At 41.6% G+C, this 13,735-nt stretch overlaps 1 protein-coding gene across 1 annotated transcript in view; it reads left to right on the forward strand.

Annotated features, from left to right (window-relative positions):
* Nucleotides 1-13,726, forward strand: part of ajuba (ajuba LIM protein) — a 30,648-nt gene extending 16,922 nt beyond the window's left edge. The window contains exons 3-9 of the mRNA XM_061913610.1: nucleotides 5,216-5,317; nucleotides 5,378-5,445; nucleotides 5,523-5,585; nucleotides 12,804-12,934; nucleotides 13,011-13,062; nucleotides 13,172-13,240; nucleotides 13,304-13,726. Coding sequence (XP_061769594.1) covers nucleotides 5,216-5,317; nucleotides 5,378-5,445; nucleotides 5,523-5,585; nucleotides 12,804-12,934; nucleotides 13,011-13,062; nucleotides 13,172-13,240; nucleotides 13,304-13,411 — 593 coding nt within the window. The 3' untranslated portion in view covers nucleotides 13,412-13,726. The remainder of the gene's footprint in view (nucleotides 1-5,215; nucleotides 5,318-5,377; nucleotides 5,446-5,522; nucleotides 5,586-12,803; nucleotides 12,935-13,010; nucleotides 13,063-13,171; nucleotides 13,241-13,303) is intronic.
* The last annotated feature ends 9 nt before the right edge of the window (nucleotides 13,727-13,735 follow it).

Below are 13,735 nucleotides of genomic sequence, written 5' to 3' on the forward strand. Positions count from 1 at the left end.
ACACATTACCGTAAAATATCAAATAATATTATTAATCCCATTCGCGGAAGAGAGGAAGAAAATGTCAACAATCGTCAAACACACGTCAGCAATCCTCACACACACGTCAACCAATAAGAATTTGGCGGGGGAGAGTCATGACAGAAGTGCATTCTGGGTCATGGAATGATAACTGCTGCATGCTATATGCTACTACCGTAGCTATTAAAATGGATCATTTCATTGTTGGCGTTAACTTATAAAAACTAAGAAGGACTGAACAAAAATGGCACCGAAAATGAAATCATGTACTGCAGATTACAAGCTGGACGTAGTGAAATATGCAGCAGAAAACGACAAGAGGAAGCGGCGCATAACTTTGGAGTTGGCAGAGTTGTTTAGAAGAGACATCGAGGAAGAATATTCCATGGGATTTATCGATTAGGAGTGACAGACTGTTTGGTAAACGTATAGCATGTTGTATATGTTATGGTTATTTGAATGACTCTTACCATAATATGTTACGTTAACATACCAGGCACCTTCTCAGTTGGTTATATATGCATCATATAACGTACACTTATTCAGCCTGTTGTTCACTATTCTTTATTTATTTTAATTCACCTTTCAAATGTCTATTCTAGGTGTTGGATTTTATCAAATACATTTCCCCCAAAAATGCGACTTATACTCCAGTGCAACGTATAAATGTTTTTTCCTTCTTTATTATGCATTTTCGGCCGGTGTGATGTATACTCTGATCTTTCACAGTATCATGTTCTCATATGTTCTCATAGTCATCAGTATCATCAGTATCACAGTATCATGTTCTCATAGTCATCATTGTCACCGACGTCCCACTGGGTCATTATTGTCACCGATGTCCCACTGGGTGTGAGTTTTCCTTGCCCTTATGTGGGCCTACCGAGGATGTCGTAGTGGTTTGTGCAGCCCTTTGAGACACTAGTGATTTAGGGCTATATAAGTAAACATTGATTGATTGATTGATACTCCGGAGCGATTTATAATCCGAAAAATACACACATATATATACGTATACACACATTAAAAACTAAATAATTTGTATTTTATTTTATTATTTGTTGTTATCAGGCCCTAATACGGAGTTAATGAGTGTTACGGCTACTCTTGCGTTCCAAAAAAGTTCAGAAAAATTAAAATAAAGATAGCAGAGTAGTCCTGAGGAGTAGGTTTATGACACACTAAAATCCTTAATAAAAAGTCACGGGGATATTTCAAAATTCAAAATTATTATAATTTATTTTCGCCAACTTAAAATATTCTCCGTGGTTGACTTCACCATAATAAAAATAACTTATTTAACGATAAATATACCGTTTCCTGATTTTTATGAGGGATTTTTGTGAACAAAAACTCACACTCGAGGTTATATGTTTTGCTGTTTGACTTTGTAAAAGCCAGCGTGTTTACATTTTTACTGGAAAAAAGAAATGTGTTTTTTTTTTTTTTAAGGCACACCGTTTACTCACATAAAATAGCAACAAACACATTCACTTCCAGTTGCAAGGCACCCTTGCCAAAAATAGTAAAAGCTGGGGAAAATGTTGCTGAATGCTTGGACTTTGGAAAACGTAGTGCCACCTGATGGACAAATAAAGAAAATAAAAAAAGTCAACAATGAAAGCTAGTCGTCTAACTTGCAATCTTTGACATAAAGGATTCTGTTGTGCATGTTTGTTAAGGAATGATATATATGCTTGTATTCATTCAACACAGACAAGACAGCGTAAAAAAAACAACTAAATGTGAAAAAAAAAAAAAATGTCCCTTAGGCCCTCTTTAAGGTTTTTTTTTTACTTTTAATTCCAGCAGCAGCAGGCATATTATTTAAAGACTGCAGCTTTCTGGTTTAGGTTTGGCGGTGCCAATTTCTAACTGCCGTTGCACTGGAGCGCAGGAATGCTTGATTTGTGTGGCACTCCCTCGGCCACATTAGAGAGGAGGGAAAAATGTGGGCAGATCCTGGAATAGATCACAGGGAACAGGACGTCCACACCGCCACGCCACGCCACGCCACACTGCTGCACCCTGAGCACTCGAACGATTTTTCTTTCCCCTTTGGACTCATTTGGTTTTGGAGCAGTCAATGCTGCAGGACCAAATCAGGCTTTTTGTTGCATTTGCGCTGTTGTGAATCGTGTGCCGCTTAAATTTATCCAACCCAATCCGATCCCCCCTATTTATATCGCACTATTAACAACAAAACTGTCTTCGGAGTGCTGCACATAAAAGAAAACCTTAAAAAGTAGTCAAATTACAAGCATTTAAAATGAAACCAAATAATAATAATAATGATAGTAGAATAAAACAATAACAAACAAAGCAATATAATAGAATAAAACAATAAAAGACATGCCGATTTAAAAGCCAGAGAATAAAAGTGGGTTTTAAGACGAGACTTAAAATATTCAACAGTTGGGGCCATTCTGACGTGAAGGGGCAGAGCATTCCAAAGTTGAGGGCCAACATCAGAGAAGGCCCCATCTCCTCTAGTTTTAAGCCTTGTTTTAGGCTCCCCAAGTGCGAACTGGCCCTCGGACCTCGACGCGCAAGCTGGAGCATTAATCTAGATGAAGTCCGTGATGTACTTTGAGGCCAGTGCATTCAAAGATTTAAAAACAAACAATACACAGCAAAAAGTCAGAGTTCAAAAACAAGAAAAAAAATAGAAAAATTAGGGGTATTTTATTTGAACTGAGCAAATATATCTGCCAATAGAACAAGAAAATTTGCCTTGTCAAGACTTTCCAAAACAATTCAAATTAGCTACCCTCATCCATCCATCCATTTTCTACCGCTTATTCCCTTCAGGGTCGCAGGGGGGCCTTGGGCCTAGCTCAGGTACAATCGGGCAGAAAGCGGGGTACATCCTGGACAAGTCGCCACCTCATCGCAGGGCCTACCTACACTCAATGGACCCAGAAATACCTTAAAATAAGTACATTCTCACTAATAACAACAGAAATAAAACCGCAAAGTTCATTTGGCTGTCATCTGTTTTAATTAAGAAGGTGTCTGAAATCAGATTTCTTGGGGTCATCTTAGATGAAAAGTTGACATGGAAACCTCATATAATGCATGTGAAAAATAAGGTATCTAAAAGCTTATTTATTTTGAACAAGGTTAAATATAGTTTTCCATACAACACAATGAGAATGTTATATTGCTCATTTATTCTACCTTATTTGAATTATTGTGCAGAAATATGGGGAAGTACATATCATAGCAACATAATACCTTTATTTCTTTCACAGAAAAGAGCAATTCGAATCATTATTAAAGTAGGATATAGAGACCACACAAACCCACTCTTCATTAGGTCAGGTTTACTAAAACTAAAAGACATTGTAGAATTGAATTCTCTATTAATGATGTTCAAAGCGAGAAATAAAGTTCTTCCGAAGGACATACAAAAGTTTTTTCTGTTCACATCTGAAGATGAGAACCACAGAAGGCCGTATGATTTTAAACATCCAAGAGTGCGAACAAATTTGAAACAAATGTGCTTGTCTGTTGTTGGTGTGAAAGCATGGAATTCTCTAAACAAAGACTTAAAAAGCTGTAAGAATATATTTGTATTTAAAAAGAGTTTTAAAAAGAGAAAACTGGAATTATATGATTGATTGATTGATACTTTTATTAGTAGATTGCACAGTACAGTACATATTCCGTACAATTGACCACTAAATGGTAACACCCGAATAAGTTTTTCAACTTGTTTAAGTCGGGGTCCACGTTAATCAATTCATGGTAATATCAAACTGAGTTTTGATTTAGATTGAAAGTGTCATTTTGAAAATGCTTAAAGGAAAATGGAAAAGTATGTTTGAGTTAGATGTTGGTGGAGGGAACAGTTATAAAGTCATTTAAAATACTGTAATTTGTGTTAAAAAAAAGGGGCAGATAAATATAAGAATATTATTCTTCCATCTGCTCCTTTCTGATCATGGAAATGTATATGAAACAAAAAAACAAACAAAAAAAACAATGAAAGTGTCAATTGTACGTGACTTGTAAATATGCATTTTCATGAAAGGAATAAAATAAAATGATGATGAGGATGATGATGAATTATGATTAATAGTCATTATTTTGTTTTCATGCTTGAAATAAGAAATTATTACTGAACAAAAGTAGTTTTATACTTGTGAGTGTTGATGACACAGCTTTGCAGCAGTTGATATTCTAGTTCCAAGCATGTTTTACTCAATATAGGTCATGAAATCTCAGCAACAGGCTGTAATATCTTACTGAGATCATTTAAAACAAGTAAAAGACTATAATATCAAATCTGCTTAGTGAGAAGAATTTTCTTATCAGACAAAAAATAAGCAAATATCACCCTTACTGGAAATATTTAATCTTACTCAGATTTCAGTTTTTGCAGTGTAAAATTTTAAAATCAATTCTAAAACGAACAGGAAGCCAAAGCAGAGAAGTGAGAATCGTGGAGATGTCCTCTTTTTTTGTTTAGCTCCCGTTTAAAAGTCATACCGCAGTTGATTATCCCTTTACATTTTTCACGCTTCACTATTTTCACGTTTCTAACCATTCCAGTGTCAAAATGTTCATCTTATTCAGGACTTGTTTTGTGAATTTCTATCTTGAGTATCATAAAGTTGGGTTTTGGATTAACATTCTGTGATTTTTGTAAATAAAATTACAAAAATTAATTTTTAAAAAGACGCTTTTTTGTCAACACTCCACGCATAAGTTGCATAGCCAAAAGGAGATTTTGTGACATGTAACCAGTTTATTATAATTTATATATCTCCAGGATCCATTTTGAATCGGATCATGGGGTGCCTTAAGATTGCCATCTCTGATAGTTACTCAGATATTTGTTGCCGGACAATCATACTCAACACCCCAAAGGTGTAGATCATATTTTGCGGTGCTTAAGCTAAACACCCTCAAGTTACAGTAGGAGCGCATAGAGTTGTGCGAGACATTATAAGTAAACATATGGGGGGGGTTAGTAACAGCACTACCCTGTGGTGTCTGTCATAAGAAAAAAAGGCTCTACTGTTTCTAAGCAGTTTTCGGCTTTAATGTCAGCGTCTTGGGTGTGAAAATCCCTTGCTATGTCTCTACAAGCATCGACACTTTGGCTTGGATTTCACAACGTACGTCCCCTGAAGGTCAGACGGCGAGCAGATTAATTAAATAAATAAATACATTTTTGTTTATGCAGGGACCTGTGTCAAATGTGGAAAAGGTGTGTACGGAGCGGACAACGCCTGCCAGGCTTTGGAGAACCTTTACCACACCCGCTGCTTTACCTGCGTCTCCTGTGGTGAGTGGACCTTCTCCGGACTAATACTTTTGAGCCGTTCTGAGTATCTCTTTGTCACAGGACGCACCTTGAGGAACAAGGACTTCTACAACGTCAACGGCTCAGTGTATTGCAAGGAGGACTACATGGTAAGCTCGGTCTCCGGATCGGTTTTGTTTGTCCCCCCATTTTGTTCTGATCACTCCAATTTCGTCCTCCGTTGCAGTTTTCAGGATTCCAGGCTGCTGCCGAGAAGTGCAATGTGTGTGGACACCTCATTCTGGAACAGGTGAGTTGTGGGAACATACCTCAGTCACTTGGGACATGCGGGGGTGGGGGACGTCTTTCCGTCCTTCTGGTTTCCCACGACGGACTTTCGCTGGAATGTTTGACTGTGTTTTTACCACAAACAAAGACATTTGGACCATATTAGAGCATTCTGACCAACATGGAGTCTGAGAGAGCACGTACTTCGGAAGCAGAATTTACTTTAAATGTCCCATATTTCGGACATTTTAAATACCTGTCCAAGGTGCCACGATAGTGAATGAGGAATACAGTAGTACCTCAACTCACCAGCCCAATCACATCATCCAAAACCAGTGAAGTTGTCCCGTTGTGTGAATCGTAAATAAAAAAAGGAATACAATGATTTGCAAATCCTTTTCAAGTTATATTCAATTGAATAGACTGCAAAGACAAGATACTTAACATTTGAACTGGAAATGTTTCTTTTTTTGCAAATATTAGCTCATTTGGAATTTGATGCCTGCAACATGTTTCAAAAAAGCTGCCAAAAAAGTTGAGGAATGCTGATCAAACACTTATTCGGAACATCCCACAGGTGAACGGGCTAACTGAAAACAGGTGGGTGCCATGATTGGGTATAAAAACAGCTTCCGTGAAATGCTCAGTCTTTCACAAACAAGGATGGGGCGATGGTCACCACTCTGTGAACAAATGCGTGAGCAAATTGTCCAACAGTTTAAGAACAACATTTCTCAACGAGTTATTGCAAAAAATTTAGGGATTTCACCATCTACGGTCTGTAATATCATCGAAAAGTTCAGAGAATTTGGAGAAATCACTGCATGTAAGCAATAATGATACAGACCTTGGATACCACTGCATCAAAAAGCGACATCGGTGTGTAAAGGATCTCACCACATGGGCTCAGGAACACTTCAGAAAACCACTGTCAGTAACTACAGTTCTTCGCTCCATCTTTAAGTGCAAGTTAAAACTCTACTATGCAAAAGCGATTTATCAACACCCAGAAACGCTGCCGGCTTCGCTGGGCCCGAGTTCATCTAAGATGGACTGATGCAAAGTGGAAATGTGTTCTGTAATCTCACGAGTCCACATTTGAAATTGTTTTTGGAAACTGTAGACATTGTGTCCTCCAGAACAAAGAGGAAAATAACCATCCGGATTGTCATAGGCGCAAAGTTCAAAAGCCAGCATTTGTGATTGTATGGGGGTGTATTAGTGCCCAATGCATGGGTAACTTACACATCTGTGAAGGCACCATTAATGCTGAAAGGTACATACAGGTTTTAGATCAACATTTGTTGCCATCCGAGCAACGTTATCTTGGATGCCCCTGCTTATTTCAGCAAGACAATTGCCAAGCCACGTGCTACAACAGTGTGGCTTCATAGTAAAAGAGTGCGGGTACTAGACTGGCCTGCCTATAGTCCAGGTCTGTCTCCCATTGAAAATGTGTGGCGCAATATGAAGGGTAAAATACCACAACGGAGATTGTTGAACAACTTAAGCTGTACATCAAGCAAGAATGGGAAAGATTTACAACTGAAAAGCTTTAAAAATTGGTCTCCTCAATTCCCAAACGTTTACTGAGTGTTGTTAAAAGAAAAGGCCATGTAACACAGTGGTAAAAATGCCCCTGTGCAAACTTTTTTTGCTATGTGTTGCTGCCTGCCATTCAATTGTAAATTAATGATTATTTGCACCAAAAAAAATGAAGATTTGCAGTCCGAACATTAAATATCTTGTCTTTGCAGTCCATTCAATTAAATATAAGTTGAAAGGGATTTGCCAATCATTCTGGTCTGTTTTTATTTACGAATTACACAACTTGCCAACTTCACTGGTTTTGTAGTTCTAGAATGGCGCTCTTAACTCAACATTTTTTGAACATGTAACATGCCTTTTAAAAAGAAACGCAAACTTCTCAATAGGAAATAAGGTTTGGAAAAACAATACATGAAATAGAATGTAGTACAAACAACTCCAGTACTTTTATGAAGTATTGCAATAACAATGTACAGAGTTTACCTTGGAAAGTGGGTTATCATGGCGTCTCCTTGCTGCTTCTTCGCCAAACACACCATCAGCAGCTTTTCCATATTTTCATGGACACATCTCCATGTTGAGAAATTGTTTTAACATTCTTGGCTGGCATTATTTACTCATTCTGCTTCAGTATGGTGCAGACTCGCCGTGGTACGCTCAAATTGCTTCACCAATTTAGGGAGCGACACGCTCTGTCATTTATTTGATGATTTATTTCTTTAAACATTGAACATAATGCACTTCCTTCCTTCCTGTGGTTGGAAAAACAAAGCTATGTCAATCTCTAGCTATAAGTAAATGCCAGTGAGTAAGAGCAGAGGCCTCATGTATTAATTTATGCACATAAAGCTGGTGTACGCCCTTTTAAAAAAAAAATTTAACAGCAAAGTTGAGATGTATCAAGAGTGACGAGAACGTGGAAATTTCAAACAAGCCCCTCTGTGTGTACAAAGTGTAGTCATGTTAAAACCTGTGCATAAAGTGTGGAGTACTAAACCACTCCTTTTGTAATAAAAGGCCACTCTGAATTGTGCAGTTTTATCACACAGCAAAATGCCACAGATGTCACAAGTTTCGAATGAGCGTGCACAGAGCTGTAGCGAGTGAAGTGGATGTTCATTTCTCTACCATAAGGCATCTCCAAAGGCGTTTCAGAGAAATTAGCAGTACATCCAACCGGCTTCACAACCACAGAACAGGTGTAACCATACCTGCCCAGGACCTCAATGGTTGTCTTAGACCAGTCGCCCGGACAGCTGCTGCAACAATTGGTTTGCATTACAAAATAATTTCTGCACAAACAGTGAAAAACCGTCTGAGGGAAGCGAATATGCATGCTCATCGGGGTCTTGACCTGACTGCAGCTTGTCGTCATAACCGACTTAAGTGGGAAAATACTCACATTCGATGGCGTCTGGCACGCTGAAGAGGTGTTCTCTTCACAAATGAGTCCCAGTTTTTACTGTTCAGGGCAGATGGCAGACAGCGTGTGTGTTTTGTGGAAGAGCCGTTTGCTAGTGTCAACGTTGTGAATCAAGTGGCACATGGTGGGGGTGGGGTTATGGTATGGGCAGGTGTATGTTATGGACAACAAACGCAAGTGCATTTTATTGATAGCATTTTGAATGCACAGAAATACCGTGACAAAGGGCCCATTGTTGTGCCATTCACCCGAGACCATCACCTCATGTTGCAGCATGACAATGCATGGCCCCATGTTGCAAGGATCTGTACCCGTTTCCTGGAAGCTGAAAACATCCCAGTTCTCGCATGGCCAGCATACTTACCAGGCATGTCACCCATAGAGCATGTTCGGAATGCTGTGGATTGGAGTATACAACAGCGTAATCCAGTTCCTGTCAAAATCCAGCAACTTCACACAGCCATTGAAAAACTTAATTGGCCGTAGTTTGGAAGGTGACTGAGATTGTCTGTGTTGGTCCTGCGATAAGGGGGCGACTTGTCCAGGGTGTACCCCGCCTTCCGGCCAAACGCAGCTGAGATGGACCCCAGCCCACCCCCCACCCACAAGAGGGTATCTTCCCTCCGCCTTTGGGTGGGGGGACGGGTTCTGACTGTTGTTTGTGCTTACGCACCAAACAGCAGTTCAGAGAACCCACCCTATTTGGGTACACTCGAGGGAGTACTGGAAAGTGCTCCTGCTGGTAATTCCCTTGTCCTACTGGGTGGGGGACTTCAACGCTCATGTTGGCAACGACAGTGAAACCTGGAGAGGGGTGACTGGGAAGAATGGCCACCCGTATTTGAACCCGAATGGTGTTTTGTTATTGGACTTTGTGCTTATCGCAGATTGTCCATAACAAAAACCATGTTCAAACACAAGGGTCTCCATAGGTGCACTTGGCACCAGGACACCCTAGGCCGCAGTTCCATGATCTACTTTGTAGTTGTGTCACCGGATTTGATGTTTTGTACACTCGGGTGAAGAGTGGGTTGGAGCTTTCTACCGATCACCACCTGGTGGTGAGTTGGCTGCGATAGTGGGGGAGGATGCCGGACAGACCTGGCAGGCCCAAACACATTGAGAGTATTCTGGCAACGTCTGGCAGAGTGTCCTGTCAAAGAGAGTTTCAATTCCCACCCCAGGAAGAACTTTGAACATGTCACGAGGGAGGTGCTGGACATTGAGTCCGAGTGGACTATGTTCCATGTTCCGGCTGATTGGAGCTGTGGCCGCAAGGTGGTTAATGCTTGTCATGGCGGTAATCCCAGAACCCGCTGGTGGACACCAGCGATGAGGGATACCGTCAAGCTGAAGAAAGCGTCATATAGGGTTATTTTGGCTCAGGACTACGGAGGCAGCGGACAGGTCCCGACAGGCCAAGCGGTGTGCAGCTTCAGCTGTCCCAAAGGCAAAAACTCGGACATGGGAGGAGTTTGGGGAAGCCATGGAAAACGACTTTGAAGCTATTCTGGACCACCATCCGCCGCCTCAGGAAGAAGAGGCCGTGCAGTGTCAACATCGTGTATGGTGAGGATGGTGATCTGCTGACCTTGACTGTGGTTGTTGTGAATCGGTGGAGGGAATACTTTGAAGACCTCATTAATCCCACCAACACGTCTTCCTTTGAGGAAGCAGTGCCTGGGGAATCTGTGGTGGACTCTCCTATTTCGGGGGCTGAGGTTGCTGAGGTAGTTAAAATGTTTCTCGGTAGCAAGGCTCCGGGGGTGGATGAGTTCCTTAAGGCTCTGGATGGTGTGGGGCTCTCTTGGTTGACAAGACTCTGCAAAATCGTGTGGACATCGGGGGCGGCAGCTCTGGATTGGCAGACCGGGGTGGTGTTGGGGGGTGTGTTCCAACTATCGTGGGATCCCACTCTTCAGCCTTCCCGGTAAGGTCTATTCAGTTGTACGTTTTTCGTCCTAGTCGTGGAACTGTGGACCAGCTCTATATTCTGGGCAGTGTCCTTGAGGGTGCATGGGAGTTTGCCCAGTCTACATGTGCTTTGTGGACTTGGAGAAGGCATTCGACGGTGTCCCTCGGGAAGTCCTGTGGGGAGTGCTCAGAGTGTATGGGGTATCGGACTGTCTGATTGTGGCGGTCCACTCCCTGTATGATCAGTGTCAGATTTTGGTCCGCATTGCTGGCAGTAAGTCCAACACGTTTCCAGTGAGGGTTGGACTCCGCCAGGGCTGCCCTTTTGTCACCGATTCCGTTCATAACTTTTATGGACAGAATTTCTAGGCGCAGTCAGGGCTTTGAGGGGATCCGGTTTGGTGTCTGCAGGATTAGGTCTCTGCTTTTTGCAGATGACATGGTTCTGATGGCTTCATCTGGCCAGGATCTACAGCTCTCACTGGATTGGTTTGCAGCAGAGTGTGAAGCTACTTGGATGAGAATCAGCACCTCCAAGTCCAAGTCCATGGTTTTTGCCTGGAAAAGGGTGGAGTGCCATCTCCGGGTTGGGGAGGAGACCCAGCCCCAAGTGGAGGAGTTAATGTACCTCAAAGTCTTGTTCACGAGTGAGGGAAGAGTGGATTGTGAGATCGACAGGCGGATCGGTGCGGCGTCTTCAGTAATGCGGACGCTGTATCGATCCGTTGTGGTGAAGACGGAGCGAGCCAAAAGGCAAAGCTCTCAATTTACGGGTCGATCTACGGTCCCATCCTCACCTATGGTCATGAGATTTGGGTCATGACCGAAAGGATAAGATCATGGGTACAAGCGACCGAAATGAGTTTCTTCGGCCGTGTGGCGGGGCTCTCCCTTAGAGATAGGGTGAGAAGCTCTGCCATCCGGGAGGAGCTCAAAGTAAAGCCGCTGCTCCTCCACATTGAGAGGAGCCAGATGAGGTGGTTCGGGCATCTGGTCAGGATGCCACCCGAACGCCTCCCTAGGGAGGTGTTTAGGGCACATCCAACCGGTAGGAGGCCACAGGGAAGACCCAGGACACGTTGGGAAGACTATGTCTTCTGGCTCGCCTGGGAACGCCTCGGGATCCCCTGGGAAAAAGCTGGACGAGGTGGCCGTGCCACATGAGCAGAAGGCGCAGCACACACTGAGGACCATCCTGCTTTTTTTTTGTTTTGTTTTAATTCTCATCATGCAACTGCTGATATTAAGACTTTCTCACAGCTTTGACTTGAATCCCCCTCCCCTCCTTGACATAGTGCCACCTGCTGTTCTTCTGTACTGTGGGTTATAAAGGGAACATGGAAGAGACTACTGCTCCTCTACTGTACAAGAACAAGGGATACTGCTAAACTCTGTACATTGTTTTTAAATAGCAAACATTTTGCACTTAACTTTACTGTAAGAGATTTGTATTGGACTGTTGTTTCTGTATGCTGTAATAAATTGTGTTGACTAGTGGATGAAATTGACAGCATTCTATCGTCTTGATTGGTATTGATGGCTCAACAGAATTTGCTTTAAAATTTATTAACTTCTTTTATGGAACTTGCAATACAATACGTACTTGCAGGAGACAAACAATCCAACTATATGCCAGTTAAAAACAACCTGTTTAGGCTGCTGCCCCCGCGACCCAACCTCAGATAAGTGGAAGAAGATGGATGGATTTGATTATGTATAATACATTTTTTGTAATGTAAGCCTCGATAATAATCTTTGTAATTGGTTTCATACATTATGACCTGGTTTATCATGTTAAACTGTAAGAAGGTTGAATATGATTAAAAACAAGTTAAGAGTAATAGTTCAGTGTAAATATTTCAGTGGGCCCTTCTGCAGTGGAAAAGATACCCAATAGATAAAGTGAACCCTATAACCCTGTTATAGGGTTCACTGACATTTTCTACACCACCTAAAAGCGGGGATGACTGTAACTTGAAATGATCTAAAAACACTTTAAATTTGGGACATGTAAGTCAAGAATTTGATGAACTCAAACGTCAGCAACACTAACATAGCCATGTTAGCTACAATGCTAACAGAGTGACTTTTTAACAACGTGCACGTTTGGTTAAATCAGCAAACCTACGATCCTTACATCTTTAACTGGCTCATTTTTATTTTAGGATGAAATTCAAAGTCTGAGATATATTTTTGATTTTCCAATAATCAGTGCTTATAAACTCTACATTACTGTTAAACACCATTGAAAAGTCCACTTTCTCCTCTATATTAGTATATTCTCTTCGTGCTTCAAATAGTGTACTTACAGTCTCCTTTTTTAGAGTAATAATACATCAAGCTTTGTGACCTCAGATCTTGCAAGCCATGGGGAACTCCTACCATCCAGGGTGTTTCCGCTGCGTGGTGTGTGCCAAAGCACTGGACGGCGTGCCCTTCACCGTTGACCAACACAGCCACATTTACTGCGTGGCCGACTACAACAAGTGAGAGCAGAGACTTAAAGAAAAAAAAGTGACATTTTGTACTTCTTGTTTCTTATGGTCTGTGTTCATTTTGCAGGACTTTTGCACCAAAGTGTGCGGCCTGTCTTCAACCCATCTTACCAACCGAGGTTAGAAATGGAATACAATCATGTACATAATATATTATACCAATATATATAGAAAAAAACACGTGTACATGACACTAATGTAAATTGGATTGTTCCTGTGAATCATCAGGGCAGTGAGGAGATCCTCAGGGTTGTGTCCATGAACAAGGACTACCACTTTGAGTGTTACCACTGTGAGGTGAGGACTTCTTGTTTTCCCTTTGTCGTTTGCAAGCTGACCTCCCTTCCTTATCTGACCCAGGAGTGTGGCAAGCAGCTCTCTGATAAGCCCGGCTCGCAGTGCTTCCCGCTGGACTCTCATCTCCTGTGCCACCCGTGCCACATGAGCAGAAGGTGCAGCACACACTGAGGACCATCCTGCTTTTTTTTTTGTTTTATTTTAATTCTCATCATGCAACTGCTGATATTAAGACTTTCTCACAGCTTTGACTTGAATCCCCCTCCCCTCCTTGACATAGTGCCACCTGCTGTTCTTCTGTACTGTGGGTTATAAAGGGAACATGGAAGAGACTACTGCTCCTCTACTGTACAAGAACAAGGGATACTGCTAAACTCTGTACATTGTTTTTAAATAGCAAACATTTTGCACTTAACTTTACTGTAAGAGATTTGTATTGGACTGTTTCTGTATGCTGTAATAAATTGTGTTGACTAGTGGATGAAATTGACAGCA

The sequence above is a fragment of the Nerophis ophidion genome, linkage group LG10 (assembly GCF_033978795.1).
Source record: "Nerophis ophidion isolate RoL-2023_Sa linkage group LG10, RoL_Noph_v1.0, whole genome shotgun sequence".
Taxonomy (NCBI): domain Eukaryota; kingdom Metazoa; phylum Chordata; class Actinopteri; order Syngnathiformes; family Syngnathidae; genus Nerophis; species Nerophis ophidion.